An 18,424-nucleotide genomic window follows, 5' to 3' on the forward strand; every position below is an offset into this window, starting at 1 on the left:
CTGTGAGCGTTCAGGAGTCTCCGGTGGGGGTGTGGGTTGACAGTGGCCTGCTGCAGGGTCAGGAGCACTGAGTACTACAGTGGGGGCCTAAGTCCGTTTGAAGGAGGTCACCATTACCCCTGTACCCCACCATAGCTTGGCCTTTGTCAGACAACAGGGAGGGAACACAGCCCTGTCCATCAGTAGAAAATTGGATTAAAGATTTACTGAGCATGGCCTAGCTCGTCAGAACAAGATCAGATTCCCCCACAGTCAGTCTCTCCTATCAGGAAGCTTCCACAAGCCTCCTATCAGAGCGCAGACAAAATGAAAACCACAATCAGAAAGCCCACCAGACTGATCACATGGATCACAGCCTTGTTTAACTCAATGAAACTATGAGCCATGCTGCATAGGGCCACCCAAAATGGGTGGGTCATGGTGGAGAGTTCTGACAAAATGTGGTCCACTGGAGAAGGGAATGGCAACCCAGTATTCTTGCTTTGAGAACCTGATGAACAGTATGAAAAGGCAACAAGATATGACATTGAAAGATGAACTCCCCAGGTCAGTAGGTGCCTAATATGCTACTGGAGAAGAGTGGAGAAATCACTCCAGAAAGAGTGAAGAGATGGAGCCAAAGTGAAAACAACGCTGTGTTGTGGATGTGACTGGTGATGGAAGTAAAGTCCGTTGCTGCAAAGAACACTACTGCATAGAAACCTGGAATGTTAGGTCCATGAATCAAGGTAAATTGGAAGTGCTCAAACAGGAGATGGCAAGAGTGAACATCGACCATTTAGGAATCAGTGAATTGAAATGGACCAGAATGGGCGAATTTAATTCAGATGACCATTGTATCTACTACTGTGGGCAAGAATACTTTAGAAGAAATGGAGTAGCCCTCATCATCAGCAAGAGAGTCTGAAACGCAGTACTTGGAAGCAGTCTCAAAAATGACAGAATGATCTCTGTTCGTTCACACATTAGCTGTCAGTTGAATCAGTTTAATATTGGGGTGAATATCTTTTCATTAAAGAAAGACTTAAACACTGCTTTTAAGGTTGTTGTAGTTGTTGTTTGGTCACTATGTCCTCTTGACTCTTTTCTACCCCATTCACTGCAGCACACGAGGCTTCCCTGTTCTTCACTATCTCCCAGAGTTTGCTCAGATTCATGTCCTCTGAGTCAGTGATGCTATCTAACCATCTCATCTTCTGCCACCGCCTTCTCCTCCTGTGCTCAATTTTTCCCAGCATCAGAGCCTTTCTAATAAGTAGTCTCTTTGCATCAGGTGCCCAAAGTATTGGAGCTTCAGCTTCAGTCCTTCCAATGAATAGTCAAGATTGGTTTCCTTTGGGATTGACTGGACGTCAATCCAGCGTTGATGTGGATGGGATTTCCCTGGTTCTCCAGTGGTTGAAACTTTGAACCGCTAATGCAGGGGCCCTGGGTTTGATCCCTGGTTGTGAAACTGAGATCCTACATGCATGCAGCTAGGGGTGGGGAGGAGTTGACATGGATGGACTTTAGAATATTTAAGGTTAAATGTAAGTTCTGATTAAGTCAGAGGTTTTGTTCTTTGAACTAACTGAAGAAATTGAGGGAAGGTTTGTTTATTATGTTATAAATGGATTTTTTTACTGCCTCCGAATAAAGTGATTCTTGTTAAAAAATCTCCCCTATAGTTGTGAATATATAAACTTTTCAAAATAGATAATAGTAGAAGATCTGTGTTCAATTTTTATTATTTTTTCTTTTCCATTATAGTTATTACAAGATATCAAATATAGTACCCTGTACTACACAGTAGGATCTTATTGTTTATCTAATTTATCCCCTTCTCCTTTCCCCTTTGGTAACCATACGTTTGTTTTCTGTGTCTGAATTTTTCTGGTTTGTAAGTAAGTTCATCAATATTTATTACATTTTAAATCAACATTTAAAATCACATTATCTGAAAATATGTTTGCTAGAAATACTGCTTTTATCCATTTTTACTTTACCTGAAACAATGACTCTGTACAATGTCTCTATAGCACTTTGGAATAGAATTTGTCATAAAATTAAAAGAAAAACAACCTATATTGCATACCTAGGTAATAGCATTCAAAAGCTAACATGGAGTTTTCAGTAAAGAGTGAGTTTCTTCCCAGTCCTATTGTTTTTTTTTTTCTTGTCAGGAGTATTATTACTAGGTGTAGGGATGCTGTAGGGGTATTACATAAATAAAATGAGCTAGACATAATAAATGTTGCACTGTTTCTTTGATATGCAATGGAGCCAAGGGAAATTTTAATGGCCACTTCTGTGTTTGTGTTCCATCAGAAAGTTTTGATACCTAATATCTCTTAAGATTGTACTTTTTTGTAAATATAAAAAAATTTCAGTGTCATATAAAAACATGTATCTGTTTTTCAGTTTAGTTCAGTCGCTCAGTTGTGTCCGACTCTTCTTGCAACCCCATGGACTGCAGCACACCAGGCTTCCCTGTCTGTCACCAACTCCCAGAGCCTACTCAAACTCATGTCCATTGTGTTGGTGATGCCATCCAACCATCTCATCCTCTGTCGTACCCTCCTCCTCCCCCTACCTTCAGTCTTTCCCAGGATCAGGGTCTTTTCAAATGAGTCAGTTCTTTGCATCAGGTGGCCAAACTGTTGGAGCTTCAGCTTCAGCATCAGTCCTTCCAGTGAATATTCAGGACTGATTTCCTTTAGGATAGACTGGTTTGATCTCCTTGCAGTCCAAGCAATTCTCCAAGAGTCTTCTCCAACACCACAGTTCAAAAGATCAATTCTTTGGAGCTCAGCTTTCTTTATAGTGCAGCTCTCACCTCCATACGTGACTACTGGAAAAACCATTGCTTTGACTAGATGGATCTTTATTGGTAATGTCTGCTTTTTAATATGCTGTCTAGGTTTTTCATAGCTTTTCTTCCAAGGAGCAAGCCTCTTTAATTTCATGTCTGTCGTCATCATCTGCAGTGATTTCAGAGCCCAAAATATAAAGTGTGTCACTGTTTCCATTGTTTCCCCGTCTATTTGCCATGAAGTGATGGGACCAGATGCCATGATCTTAGTTTTTTGAATGTTGAGTTTTAAGTCGACTTTTTCTCTCTCCTCTATCACTTTCATCAAGAGGCTCTTTAGTTTTTCTTCACTATCTGCCATAATGGTGGTGTCATCTGCATATCTGAGGTTATTGATATTTCTCCCGGCAATCTTGATTTCAGCTTGTGCTTCATTCAGCCCAGCATTTCTCATGATGTACTCTGCATATGAGTTAAATAAGTAGGGTGACGATATACAACCTTAACGTACTCCTTTCCCAATTTGGAACCAGTCTGTTCCACGTCCAATTTTAACTGTTGCTTCTTGACCTGCATACAGATTTCTCAGGAGGCAGGTCAGGTGGTCCGATATTCCCATCTCTTTAAGAATTTTCTACCATTTGTTGTGATCCACATAGTCAAAGGCTTTGGCATAGTCAGTAAAGCAAAAGTAGATCTTTTCCTGGAACTTTCTTGCTTTGTTGATGATCCAGCAGATGTTGGCAATTTCATCTCTGGTTCCTCTGCCTTTTCTGAATCCAGCTTGAACATCTGGAAGTTCTCGGTTCATGTACTGTTGAAGTCTGGCTTAGAGGATTTTGAGCATTACTTTGCTTGTGTGTGAGATGCGTGCAATTGTGTAGTAATTTGAGCATTCTTTGGCATTGCCTTTTTTTGGGATTGGCATGAAACTGACCTATTTCCAGTCCTGTGGCCACTGCTGAGTTTTCCATATTTGTTGACATGTTGAACGGAGCACTTTCATAGCATCATCTTTCAGGATTTGAAATAGCCCAACTGGAATTCCATCACCTCCACTAGCTTTGTTTGTAGTGATGCTTCCTAAGGCCCACTTGACTTAGGAAGGTACTACACGGTGTCTGACTCTAGGTGAGTGATCACACCATGTGGTTGTCTGGGTCATGAAGATCTTTTCAGTATAGTTCTGTGTGTTATTGCCACCTCTTCGTAATATCTTCTGCTTCTGTTAAGGACCATTTCTGTCCTTTATTGAGCCCATCTTTGCATGAAATGTTCCCTTGGTATCTCTAATTTTCTTGAAGAGATCTCTAGTCTTTCCCATTCTATTGTTTTCCTCTATTTCTTTGCATTGATCGCTGAGAAAGGCTTTCTTATCTCTCCTGGCTATTCTTTGGAACTCTGCATTCAAATGGGTATAACTGTCCTTTTCTCCTTTGCTTTTCGCTTCTCTTCTTTTCTCAGCTATTTGTAAGGCCTCCTCAGGCAGCCATTTTGCCTTTTTGCATTTCTTTTTCCTGGGGATGGTCTTTTTTTTTTTTTTTAATATTTTGAAGTAAATTAATGTGATTCCTGTCACCAGTATTCACGCTCCTCAGAGACTGAAGGCCGTGGGCGGGCGGCTCTCACAGCCCTGCCCAGCTCCCCGCCCCACCCTGGCCACTGGCTGCCGGTTTCCAGCAGAGCTTCACCTTTCAGTTTTCCAGGGAACAGCAGGAGCTTCATCGTCTCCCACGGTGGGGAGCCCGCCGCCCTGCTGTGGTCAGTGCCTCCGGCAGCAGGGCTGTGAGTTCTCAGAAGCGAGATGCAGCGATTACACTGGAATCAGAGTGCGGGCAGCCTGCGGGGTGCTGCGGGGGGTGGGGAGCTGGGTGGGGATGCGGCGGTGGCTCAGAACTCCTCGTGCATGCTGCGGGCGTAGTCCACCAGCTTGCTGCCCATGAAGAACTCACTGTATTTAAGCACCTCCTCGGGCTCCAGGGAGTGATTCTGGCTCTCGTCAGCGATAGCGATCATCTGCTTGGCCTCATTGAGGGCGCTGAACTCGTTCATGGGGTCCATGTAGTCCTCCAACTCCACCATGGTCACGATCCCATCATGGTTGGCGTCGATCAGCTCCTCGAACTCTCTCTTCCTATCCTGCACGCAGCCGTCATCAACATCCTGGCCCTGCTGGTTCTCCACGGTGCCCACGGGCAGAGAGATGAACTCAGACAGCGAGAACTGCTTGTCACTGTCCTGGTCCAGGTCCCGGATGATCTCCTTGACCATGAACTGCAGCATGCTGCGGCTGTGCTTGGAGTTCAGGAAGGACAGGAGCTCGCTCTCCGTCAGGTCTGGGGGCGGGTTGTCCGCCAGATACCAGCGGTCTTTGAGGTTCTCCAGGACTTCCTGTGTCTCCTCATTGATGTTCAGGTCCCACTTATTCTTTATCTTTCCAGCAACTTCTCTCTCATTGTGGCCTTTGGTTGCCAAAAACTTCACCTTGTACTCATCCCAAGATACGTGGCTGTCACCATTGGTGTCCACAGCTCGGAAGTGTGCCCTGCTCTCCACAATAGCCACCTGGAAGTTCTCAGCCGTCTTCTGCATGATCCAGTTCTGCATTTCCTTGGCGCTGATCCTCCTGTTGGTGTTCAAATCCACCTTGGAGAAGATGACCATCAGCTTCCTCCGGCTCTTCCGAGGCTCTGTGTCCTCCTCAAAGTCATCCATGTCCTTGCCCAGGAAGACCTCCTGGTGGAAATCTTTGTTGAGGTGGCCGTCCATCTCCAGCTTCACCCCGTTCAGATGGTCTGGGGGCAGGATCTCATTTTCCTCCCTATTACCTGCTCTCTCTCGAGCAGACCGAGTGGTTGGCAGGCCAGGCAGACGCATCCATCAGAAGGACAATGCCCAGGAGCCAGGGGCAACAAGGAGCCAGGCCACAGAGGGGAGCCTGCCTGGAGGCCATGGCCGCCGGGGTCTGCACTGCGGGACAGGCTGCAAGTGTGGCCAGGAGCGGCCTCCCTCCCCTCACCCAGGATCCGCGAGCGCGGCCTGAGCGCCCTCTACACCTCCAACGGGCCTCCGCTTAGGCCGCAGCCGTCTTTTTTCCCCTGGGGATGGTCTTGATCCCTGTCTCATGTACAGTGTCCTAAACTTCTGTCCATAGTTCATCAGGCACTCTGTCCATCAGAGCTAGTCCCTTAAATCTATTTGTCACTTCTATTATATAATTGTAAGGGATTTGATTTAGGTCATACCTGAGTAGTTTAGTGGTTTTCCCCACTTTCTTCAATTTAATTCTGAATTTGGCAATAAGGAGTTCATGATATGAGCCACAGTTGGCTCCCGGTCTTGTTTTTGCTGACTGTATGGAGCTTTTCCATCTTTGGCTGCAAAGAATATAATCAGTCTGATTTCAGTGTTGGCCATCTGGTGATGTCCATGTGTAGAGTCTTCTCTTGTGGTGTGTGGAAAATTCTGAAAGAGATGGGAATACCAGACCACCTGACCTGCCTCTTGAGAAACCTGTATGCAGGTCAGGAAGCAACAGTTAGAACTGGACATGGAACAACAGACTGGTTCCAAATAGGAAACTCCAAATGAGTGGTACGTCAAGGCTGTATATTGTCACCCTGCTTATTTAACTTATATGCAGAGTACATCATGAGAAACGCTGGGCTGGAAGAAGCACGAGCTGGAATCAAGATTGCTGGGAGAAATATCAGTAACCTCAGATATGCAGATGACACCATCCTTATGGCAGAAAGTGAAGAACTAAAGAGCTTCTTGATGAAAGTGAAAGAGGAGAGTGAAAAAGTTGGCTTAAAGCTCAACATTCAGAAAACTAAGATCATGGCATCAGGTCCCATTACTTCATGGCAAATAGATGGGGAAACAATGGAAACAGTGAGAGACTTTTTTTTGGGGATTCCAAAATCACTGCAGATAATGTTTGCAGACATGAAATTAAGAGATACGTACTCCTTGGAAAGAAAGTTATGACCAACCTAGATAGCATATTAAAAAGCAGAGACATTACTTTGCCAACAAAGGTCCATCTAGTCAGGGCTGTGGTTTTTCTGGTAGTCATGTATGGATGTGAGAGTTGGACTATAAAGAAAGCTGAGTGCCAAAGAATTGATGCTTTTGAACTGTGGTATTGGAGAAGACTCTTGAGAGTCCCTTGGACTGCAAGGAGATTCAACCAGTCAGTTCTAAAGGAGATCAGTCCTGAATATTCATTGAAAGGACTGGTGTTGAAGCTGAAACTCCAATAGTTTGGCCACCTGATGCAAAGAGCTGACTCATTTGAAAAGACCCTGATGTTGGGAAAGATTGAGGGCAGGAGAAGATGGGGACAACAGAGGATGAGATGGTTGGATGGCATCACCGACTCAATGGACATGAGTTTGGCTGGGCTCCAGGAGTTGGTTTTGGACAGGGAGATCTGGCGTGCTGCAGCTCATGGGGTTGCAAGGAGTCAGACACACCTGAGCGACTAAACTGAACTAAACTGAATAGAGCTTCTTCATCTTTGGCTGCAAAAATATAGTCAGTCTGATTTCGGTATTGACCATCTAGTAATGTCCATGTATAGAGTCTTCTCTTGTGTTGTTGCGAGAGGGTGTTTGCTGTGACCAGTGTGTTCTTGACAAAACTCTGTTAGCCTTTGACCTACTTCGTTTTGTACTCCAAGGCCATTTGCCCGTTACTCCAGGTGTCTCTTGACTTCCTACTTTTACATTCCAGTCGCCTTAATGAAGAGGACATCTTTTTTGAGTGTTAGTTCTAGAAGGTCTTGTGGGTCTTCATAGAACTGTTCAAGTTCAGCTTCTTCAGCGTTACTGGTCAGGTCATAGACTTGGATTACTGTGATATTGAATAGTTTGTCTTGGAAACGAACAGAGATCATTCTGTTGTTTTTGATTGCATCCATGTATTGCATTTCAGACTCTTATGTTGACTATGATGGCTACTGCATTTCTTCTAAGGGATTCTTGCCCACAATAGTAGATATAATGGTCATCTGAATTAAATTCGCCCACTCTGGTCCATTTTAGTTCACTGATTCCTAAAATGTTGATGTTCACTCATGCCATCTCCTGTTTGATCACTTCCAATTTGCCTTGACTCATGGACCTAACATTCCAGGTTCCTGTTCAATATTGCTCTTTATAGCGTCAGACTTTACTTCTATCCCCATCACATCCCCAGCTGGGTGTTGTTTTTGCTTTGGCTCCATCTCTTCATTCTTTCTGGAGTTATTTCTCCACTGATCTCCAGTAGCATATTGGGCACCTACCGACCTGGGCAGTTCGTCTTTCAGTATCATACCTTTTTGCCTTTTCATACTGTTCATCAGGTTCTCAAAGCAAGAATACTGAGTTGTCATTCCCTTCTCCAGTGGACCACATTTCATCAGAACTCTCCGCAATGACCTGTTTATCTTGGGTGGCTCTACACAGCATGGCTCATAGTTTCATGGAGCTAGACAAGGCTGTGGTCATGTGATCAGTTTGGTTAGTTTTCTGTGATTGTGGTTTTCATTCTGTCTGCCCTCTGATAGATAGGGATAAGAAGCTTATGGAAGCTTCCCGATGGGAAGGACTGACTGAGGGGAAACTGGGTCTTGTTCTAATGGGCAGGGCCATGCTCAGTAAATCTTCAGTCCAAATTTATGTTGATGGGCAGGGATGTGTTCCCTCCCTGTTATTTGATCTGAGGCCAAACTATGGTGGAGGTAATGAAGATAACGGTGACCTCCTTCAAAAGTTCCCACGCACACTGCAGCACTCAGTGCCCCCGACCCTGCAGCAGGCCACTGCTGAATCTAGCCCCTGCCAGAGACTGCTGGATAGTGACAGGCGTGTCTGGGTCAGTAACTTGGGAGGTCACTGCTCCTTTCTCCTGATTCCTGGTGCGCAGAAGGTTTTGTTTGTGCCCTTGAAGAGTCTGTTTCCTCAGTCCTGTTGAAGTTGTGGCGGCTCTATGGTGGGGTTAATGGTGACCTCCACCAGGAAGGTTTATGCCATACCCAGGTCTGCTTCACCCAGAGCCCCTGTGGCAGGCCACTGCTGACCCGTCGCTCCACAGGAGACACTCAGACCCACTTCTGGCTCGGTCTCTGTGGGTCGGGTGTACGTTTTGTGCCCTTTGCTGGTCCGAGCAGCTCAGGCCCCCAGGTGCTTGCTGAGCACGCTGTCCCCAGTGGGCTGTGTGTCTCACCCCCCCCCCCCCCCCCCCCCCCCCCCCTTGGTTCCCCAGGTGCGCAGGGTATCTCTTCTGGACAACTGAGCTCACCCTCAACCCTCCTGGCAGATGTCAGCTATCTGGGATCTCAGGAAGTTGTCGTTAGCAGCTGGGAGCCTCCTCACCATTTGGTGGAAGATGTCATCTCTGGGGCTAAGATTGTAGCAGCCCCTTGCCTTCCAGCTCTGGCAAGCCTGCCTCTGCCTTCATGTATTCTCCTTTGGTGTTCCCTCAGTCCTTTGTTCTGTGAGCGGGCCAGGCTACGCGTTAGGCTGTTAGGTTAGAGCCTTTCTCGGGAAAGTTTTTGTTTCCGCAGTTGTAGTTAGCCGTGTATTCTGTGGGTTGTTTTTTTTTTTCTCCTGGTTATGTTGCCCCTGAGATTCCAGAAGTTCCCCACACCTGTGTGTGAGCGGGTTTCCTACTGTGTGGAAACTTCTCCTGCTTCAGGACTCCCTCCCCAGGACAGGTCTCCATCCCTACCTCTGTTGTCTCTCTTTGTCTTTTGTGCTTTGTCCTACTTCCTTTCAAAGAGAATGGGCTGCCTTTCTGGGTGCCTGGTGTCCTCGGCCAGTGTTCAGATGTTGTCTGGTGGAAGTTGCTCAGCATTCAAATGATCTTTTGATGAATTTGTGGGGGAGACAGTGGTCTCCCTGTCCTATTCCTCCACCATCTTAAAGTATCTCCTTTTAGTTTTAATTAATTTTGTTAATTGAGATCTTTAGTGTAATGGTTTATTTTATGTATCAACTTTGCCAAGCCATGTTCTCCAGATATTTGTTTGATTAATTATTATTCTGGATGTTTCTATGAATGTGAATTTTGAATGAAATTCACACGTAAATCCATGGACTTTGAGTAAAGCAAATTACACTTCATAATGTGGTTGGGCCTCATCCAGTCACTTGCAGAGCCTGAGTAGAGAAAAGACTAACTTTCTTACAGCAAGAAGAAACTTTCCCTCCAGATTGCTTTTGGACTCAAAACTGTACATCAAGTATTCCTTGGTCCCCACCCTGCTTGCTTTCTCTTCAGTTTTTGGAGTTGAACTTCCGCCATTGTGGAAGCCAATTCCTTAAAATAAATCAGTCTCCCCCTGCCACCAACACACGTGTACCCACCCCCATCCCCCACTCCTGTTTCATTTTCATGGAGAATTTTCAGTAATATATTTAGATTGTTGTTGTTCAGTCACTAAGTCATGTCTGACTTTGCGACCCCACGGACTGTAGCACAGTTCGGAGGCTCTGTCCTCCGCTTTCTCCTGGACTTTGCTTAGTTTCATGTCCATTGAGTTGGTGATGCCATTTAACCATCTCATTCTCTGTTACCCCCTTCTCCTGCCCTCACTCGTTTCCAGCATCAGATTCTTTGGCTCTTCCCATCACATGGCCAAAATATTGGAGCTTCAGCAAAGGTTCTTCAGTGAATATTCAGGTTAATTTCCTTTAGGATTGACAGGTTTGATCTCCTTGCTGACCAAGGGACTCTCAAGAGTCTTCTCCAGCTCCACAATTCAAAAATCAATTCTTCCGTGCTCAGTCTTCTTTATGGTCCAACTGTCACATCAGTACATGACTAATGGAAAAACCATAGCTTTGACTGTATGACCATTGTCAGCAAAGTGATGTCTCTGCTTTTTAATACACTGTCTAGGTTTGTCATAACTTTCCTTCCAGGGAGCAAGCATCTTTGAATTTCATGACTGCAGTCATCATCTGCAGTGGTTTTGGAGCCCAAGAAAATAAAAGTCTCACTGTTTCCATTTTTCCCCCATCTATTTGCTGTGAAGTGATGTTCCCAGATGTCATGATCTTAGTTGTTTGAATGTTGAGTTTTAAGCCATCTTTTTTCACTCTGCTCTTTCACCCTCAAGAGGCTTTTAGTTCTCTTCACTTTCAGCCATTAAGTGGTATCATCTACATATCAAGGTTGTTGACATTTCTCTTGGCGTTTTCATTTTTGGCTGCAAAGAACATAATCAGATTTCAATGTTGACCATCTGGCAATGTCCATATGTAGAGTCGTCTCTTAGGTTGTTGGAATACGGTGTTTGCTATGATCAGCGTGTTCTCTTGACAAAACTGTTAGCCTTTGCCCAGCTTCGTTTTATCCTCCAAGGCCAACCTTGCCTGTTATTCTAGGGTATCTCTTGACTTCCTGCTTTTGCATTCCAATCCCCTATGATGAAATGGACATCTTTTTTTGGTGTTAGTTTTAGAAGGTGTTGTGGGTTTTCATAGGACTGCTCAACTTTGCCTTCTTCGGCATCAGTGGTTGGGGAGTAAGCTTGCATTACTGTCATGTTGGATGGTTTGCCTTGGAAATGAACCAAGATCATTCTGTCAGTTTTGAGATTGGACCCAAATACTGCATTCTGGACTCTTTTTGTTGGCTGTGAGGGCTACTCCATTTCTTCTAAGGGATTCTTGCCCACAGTATTAAATATAATGGTCATCGCAGTTAAATTCTCCCATTCCTGTCCACTTTAGTTCACTGATTCCTAAGGTGTTAATGTTCAATCTTTCCATCTCCTGCTTGACCACTTCCAGTTTGCCTTGATTCATAGACCTAACATTCCAAGTTCCTGTGTAATATTGTTCTTTACAGCATCAGACTTTATTTTCACCTCCAGACACTTCCACAGATGAGCATTGTTTCCACTTAGGCCCCGGCTGTTTCATTCTTTAATTGCCGTCTGCTCTTCCCCAGTAGCATATTGGACATCTTCCCACCTGGGGGGTCATCTATCGTAGCATATTGGACATCTTCCCACCTGGGGGGGGCTCATCTCTTGGCGTCGTATCTTTTTAGAAGCCTTTTCACGTTCTCCGTGGAGCTCTCCAGGCAAGATTACTGGAGGGGGTTGCCTTTCCTCGCCCAGTGGGCCGTGTTTCGTCAGAACCCTCCCCTGTGACCTGTCTGTCTGGGGTGACCTGGCGTGGTTTCCGTCATAGATTCACTGTGTCACGCAAGCCCCTTCACAACGACGAGGCTGTGATCCATGAAGGGGAGTGTTCTTAGATACCTACAGTTCTTTTTTTTTTAATTACGATCTTCTTTTTTTTTTAATTGAGAAGCCTGTATTAGTGAACAAGCTTTCTTCAAGGTAGTGATTAAAGTGAAGATAAAACACAGTTGAACTTCTGTTGAGCAGCAGGAGGCTCTGATGGTGGCCCTGGGCTGTTTCAGGAGTGCTGCTCCAGCTGTGGCCCCTGCCTGTGTGGGGAGACCTGCACAGAGGGCCTGCCTGTGCCTCTAGCCTGCTGCTTACCCTGGACCTCAAGCATAGTGACTGAACAAGAACTCCTCTTTCTGTAGGTCCAACACCTAGCACCTTCTGACAGCGCTTTGAGAGGAAATCTCTTCGGGTGGTTGTGAAAAATCTTACTGTGCTAGAACAGGAGAGTGTTAGAGTCTTCTAGACCTCGTTTCATCTCCTGAAACCTGCTCTTCCCCTGCAGGGTGTTACCCTGGAGCCTTAGGAGGGTCAGTTCCCCCACTCCCCTGTCCCCATCTTTCCGTAATCTGTGGGGTGTATGTGTTCCGTAGCAGTTTCTGCTCTGTTTGTTTGCTCTCTGTAAACTTTGAACGCTGTGTTAATGGAGAGAAGAGATGACATGCTTAACCTGTTGTCTCAGAGCTGGTTGTGGAGCTCTCCTTGGTGGTTTTTGTATCCTCAAGTGACTTCCTCCTGCTTTTGCTATTGTAAATGTTCTTGTTTATGCTCCTGAGAGTAAAACTGGTGCTTCTTGTCTGCTTCCTGGTGATGAAAGATTATATTGCTGATGTTATATGAGCATTTTGTGTTCTTTTTTATTTGTAATGTTTATAATGAGGTTTGCATCAGAGGTTGGCAGACTTTCTCTAAAGGGCCGCGGGACCCACTTTTGGGACCCTGCAGTTGTGCCAAAGCAGCCATTCACAAAACTCAGCAAACGTTGAAATGTGAAGTTTTTATAATGTTTTCATTAGAAAACATTCTTTTGATTACTTTTCAACCATTTAAGAATGTGAAATCTTTTCTAAGCTTTCAGACCATACATAAGCCTGCTTCAGGCTGGAGTTTGCCCCCAGCCTTGTAGGCAGACCCTGTGGGTGCGTAGGGCCTAGCAGTTACAGCCTCCACTGCATTCTAGCCCAAGCTCTTTGCCTGAACTGCACTGTGAGACGCAGTGTCTTCTGCATCTGTGAGCAGGAGACAGAAGCCTGCCTGCTGGAAAAGTCGTTCTGTAAGGATTTAAAAGAATAATGCTCTGCTGTATGGCCAGGCACTCTGTATTGCACGCTTCAGCTTATTTTCACTTTCCTTGTGCTGTTTCGCTTTTGTGCCCCTGCTTAAGTCCTGCCTTTTTGAAATGTGGTCTGTCTTGGTGAACATTCAACGTATACTTCAGAAAGAAGGCGTGTTCTACTCTTGTTGGCTGCCTTGTTGTTTAAAGTGTTGATCACACCTGTTTGGTTTATGCTTATGATTTTCAGTTCCTTATCAGGGCTGGGTTTCTCTCTGCTTGTTTTGTTACTGACAGGGTAGTATTGGTATCTCTAACATCATTGTGGATTTGTCCATTTTTCTTTTTAGTTCTTGTTTTGTATGTTTTGGGGCTTTATTTTGACTTCATACACATGTAAGCTTGTTATGTTTTCTTTGGTGAATTTACTGATTTATTATTATGTTCCTCTTTATCTCCAGTAATTTTCTTTTCTCTGGCATCCGTTTTATGTGATATTAAAATAGTCATTTCAACTTTCTTTTGATTAGTATTGTTTGGTATCTATATCTTTCCATTCATTTACTTTTAATCTCCTTATATTTGTATATTCTAAGTGAGTTTTGTAGAGATTGCATGTAGTTGGGTCATTTTTAGAAAATCCATTGTGACAGTCCATCTTTTGTGTTTAGGTCATTTATAGTATAATTCATGATACGTTTAGATTCTAAGACTTGTCATCTTACTGTTTGTTTTCTGTTTCTCTTACCTGCCTTTTTTGGATATTGGAATGTTGTTTTTAAGTTGTTGCTGCTGCTCAGTCCTGTCTGACACTGCGACCCCATGGACTGCAGCACGCCAGGCTTCCCTGTCCTCCACCACCTCCCGGAGCTTTGCTCAAACTCATGTCCACTGAGTCGGTGATGCCATCCAGCCATCTCTTCCTCTGTCGTCCCCTTCTCCCTTTCAGGGTCTTTTCTAATGAGTCAGCTCTTGGCATCAGGTGGCCAAAGTGTTGGAGCTTCAGCATTAGTATCAGTCCTTTCAATGCCTATTCAGGGTTGATTTCCTTTAGTATTGACTGATTCGATCTCCTTGCGTCGAGGGGCCTCTCAAGAGTCTTCTTAATACAACAATTCAAAAGTATCAATTCTTAGGCTCTCAGCCTTCTTTATGGTCCAACTCTCACATCCATACATGACTACTGGAAACACAATAGCTTTGACTGTATGGACCTTTTTTGGCAAAGTAATGTCTGTGCTTTTTAATTTGCTGTCTAGGTTTGTCATAGCTTTTCTTCCAAGGAAGAAGCAGCTTTAATTTCATGGCTGCAGTCACCGTCAGCAGTGATTTTGGAGCCCAAGAAAATAGTCTGTCACTGTTTCCATTTTTCCCCCATCTATTTGCCATGAAGTGATGAGACTGGATGCCATGATCTTAGTTTTTTGAATGTTGAATTTTAAGTCAGCTTTTTCACTCTCCTCTTTCACCTCATCAAGAGGCTCTTTAGTTACATTACAAAAATAATCTATGTTTTGTTGGATTTTTTTTGTTTTTTTCCTTTTTCTTTTGGGCCACGTTGCGTGGCTTGCAGGATCTCATTCCCTGACTAGGAACTGAACCCAAACCCTTGACAGTGAGAGTGCAGAGTCCCAACCACTGAACTGCCAGGGATTCCCTTGATATTTCTGTAAACAATAGAGATACCATTAACCATAGCTATGGCATGATGTTGAGAGAATGGGACATAAGTAGTATACTGTGACAAGGGCTTTTTCTTTGGCCTCAGGGGCAGAACGCTGAGTTAATTATACTTGTCAGTTCCTGACACACTGTTTCCAAATCCATATTTTTAAGTGTTTTTCTGTCTAATGCATTTGTTTTTATGTTTTTATTTTAAATACACTAGTATTTAAAACATACTAGTGCAACTAGTGTATAGTGTTCACACATTATAAGTTATGTCTGGAGTGCCTGAGATTGCTGTGAGCGTTTGTTTCCAAGTCCCCCCGGTCACAGGCCTATGTGAGAGCTCTGTGGGCACAGTGCCCGGAGGCGACTGCTGGACCTTCCGTGTGCTAGATTGCTCTCCAGGTGGGCTGTGGGCTCGACTCTCCCATAGCTGTGTCTGAAGATTTGTGCCTCCAGCTCCACGTTTCTCCTGACACTTGGCATTATTTAGTTATTGGACTCATCATCGAGGGCTTATTCCCTGGCATCCGTTGTTCTAGGCCCTTGGGATACAGAGAGCAAAACCAGCTGGAAAAGGAATAGAAGGTCCTGCCTTGGAGCTTTTATTTTAGCTTTCTAACAGTGTTCATGGGAAATAGATTGGGAAACAGTGGAAACAGTGTCAGACTTTATTTTTTGGGGCTCCAAAATCACTGCAGATGGTGATTGCAGGCATGAAATCAAAAGATGCTTACTCCTTGGAAGGAAAGTTATGACCAACCTAGATAGCATATTAAAAAGCAGAGACATTACTTTGCCAACAATGGTCCGTCTAGTCAAGGCTATGGTTTTTCCAGTGGTCATGTATAGATGTGAGAGTTGGACTGTGAAGAAAGCTGAGTGCCAAAAAACTGATGCTTTTGAACTGTGGTGTTGGAGAAGACTCTTGAGAGTCCCTTGGACTGCAAGGAGATCCAACCAGTCCATCCAAAAGGAGATCAGTCCTGGGTGTTCACTGGAAGGATTGATGCTAAAGCTAAAACTCCAATACTTAGGCAACCTCATGTGAAGAGTTGACTCATTGGAAAAGACCCTGATGCTGTGAGGGATTGGGGGCAGGAGGAGAAGAGGATGACAGAGGATGAGATGGCTGGATGGCGTCACTGACTCGATGGACATGAGTTTGAGTAAACTCTGGGAGTTGGTGATGGACAGAGGGGCCTGGTGTGCTGCGATTCATGGCGTCGCAAAGAGTCGGACACAACTGAGCGACTGAACTAAACTGAACAGTTGTGAGCTTGCTGAGTGTAAAGTAATATTTCATTGTTTTAAGTTATATTTTTTGTAAGCATGAATTTAGTATCTTTTCATGGCATTAGCTTTTTGGCATTGCTTCTGTTGGACATCTGATATTTTTCTTATTGAATGTTGGAGTTTCTTTTATCCCTTGTTGGTTTTAGATACTCTTTACTTTTTGTGATATGATACACTCTTTTTTCACAGATTTAGATGTAATAGTGGATGCTAACTAACAACACAGGTTTGAACTATGCAGGTCAGTATATGAGCAGATTTTTTTTCAGTAGTAAGTACTATGGCACTGCGTGATCAGTGGTTTGAATTGCTGGATACGGAAGAGCTGCAGATTTTTGACTGCACATGTTGTTCAAGGGTCAAGTGTCTATTTCTAATTATTATTTAGAAAATAGTTTCTATTATTTAGAAAATGGTTCATTTAGTAGCGATCTTCTAGGATAGGATACATTTACACTTCAAGGTTAATATTAGTTCTCTCTTAACTTGCTAAGTAAGGAGTTTCATAACAGTTTTTCTTAGGCCAACTTGTCAGTGGCCTAAAGTTGTGGTACTCCATTTACTTCTGTATTGCAGCATTCCTGAATTATTATTTCAGTGGTAGTGGCCCTGTGTAACATTGGTTCTCAGTTGGTGTGGGGTAGGGCACTGTATAGAGTTGAAGATGATTTTTCAATCATATTCCCATTCCATGCCCTCCTTGCCTTGTGGACACACTGCAATTGGGAATCACTGGATAAAAACAATTAATGTTAATACAAAGACTAAGTTTTTTAGTTGAGAAATATAGTAGGAAAATGATGGAATATCTTGGAAGACATACGTCAAAGAACAGTTTGAGTGATATTTTGATTTTTCAAATTAATGGAGTCACTGGGCCGGCCATTCATTACTTCTTAAATCACACTGTTTGTTATGTTGATGAGTCATGTAATTTTTTCTTCCCAATTGTCAAATGGTCAGCTAATGATGTGTGTTGCAACTTAACTTTTCCATTTTTTGGGTGAAAATTTGCAAAGAGACTGGCAAGTGTTATGTTACATTTTAAAAAGCAATTTGTATACTTAAATTTATAAAAAATTTTCCAGACGACGGTGTTGATACTCAGATTGGAACAAAGAAAGAAGATCTGAATGACAGAGAGAAAAAAGAAGAGGAAGAAACTCCTGCACCTGTGTATCGGGCCAAGTCAATCCTAGAGAGCTGGGTATGGGGCAAGCAGCCAGGTACGATGGTCTTCTGAGATTCTCGTTCTTTGATATGAACGGTTTGGCATTCGTTTTCTAGGTAGAGTAGATGAACTTTATTTTTGTCATGGGATTTTTAAAAATTAAACTTAAATTTTTATATGTTTAGTAGTGTGCTCAGTCACTTGGTGTGTCTGACTCTTTGCCACTGTGTGGACTGTAGCCCACCAGGCTCCTCTGTCCATGGGATTTTCCTGGCAAGAGTACTGGATTGGGTTGGCATTTCCTCCTCCAAGTTTATATTTTAGTAGACTGTGTATAACATACATTTTACCATTTCAGTCACTTTTAAGAGAACCATTCAGTGACATTAAATAGATTCACACTGTTGTATACCATCCATTTCCAGAGCCTCTTTATCTTCCCAAACTGAAACTTCCCTTTCTTACCTTGGAAATCACTTTCTGTTTTTAGGATTTTGACTAGTCTACTGCTACTGCTGCTAAGTCACTTCAGTAGTGTCTGACTCTGTGCGACCCCATCCCTGGGATTCTCCAGGCAAGAACACTGGAGTGGCTTGCCATTTCCTTCTCCAATGCATAAAAGTGAAAAGTGAAAGTGAAGTCGCTCAGTCATGTCTGACTCTTTGCGACCTCATGGACTGCAGCCTAGCAGGCTCCTCCGTCCATGGGATTTTCCAGGCAAGAGGACTGGAGTGGGGTGCCATTGCCCTCTCCGTTGACTAGTCTAGTTACCTCATTTAAGATGGTTGCCATCCAGCCATCTCATCCTCTGTTGTCCCCTTCTCCTGCTTTCAACCCTTCCCAGCCTAAGAGTCTTTTCCAGTGAATCAGCTGTTTGCATCAGGGGGCCAAAGTATTGGAGCTTCAGCATCAGTCCTTCCAGTGAATATTCAGGGTTGATTTCCTTTTGGATTGACTGGTTTGATCTCCTTACTGTCCAAGGTTAATACATGATATTTGTTTTTCTCTTCCTGACTTACTTCACTCTGTATA

General features: G+C 43.9%; 1 protein-coding gene and 1 pseudogene across 5 annotated transcripts in view; one reads left to right on the forward strand and one right to left on the reverse strand.

Annotated features, from left to right (window-relative positions):
* The window catches only part of HERC2 (HECT and RLD domain containing E3 ubiquitin protein ligase 2), a 240,063-nt gene that overhangs the window by 25,284 nt on the left and 196,355 nt on the right, over nt 1–18,424 (forward strand). For all 4 annotated transcript variants that reach the window (XM_043488204.1, XM_043488205.1, XM_043488207.1 and 1 more), the window contains one exon: nt 17,310–17,447. In XM_043488204.1, coding sequence (XP_043344139.1) covers nt 17,310–17,447 — 138 coding nt within the window. The remainder of the gene's footprint in view (nt 1–17,309; nt 17,448–18,424) is intronic.
* Nucleotides 4,513–5,870, reverse strand: LOC122453893 (annotated as a pseudogene). The gene has a single exon (XR_006273210.1). The product of XR_006273210.1 is annotated as a 45 kDa calcium-binding protein-like (transcript).

This window comes from Cervus canadensis, chromosome 15 (genome assembly GCF_019320065.1).
Source record: "Cervus canadensis isolate Bull #8, Minnesota chromosome 15, ASM1932006v1, whole genome shotgun sequence".
Lineage (NCBI taxonomy): Eukaryota > Metazoa > Chordata > Mammalia > Artiodactyla > Cervidae > Cervus > Cervus canadensis.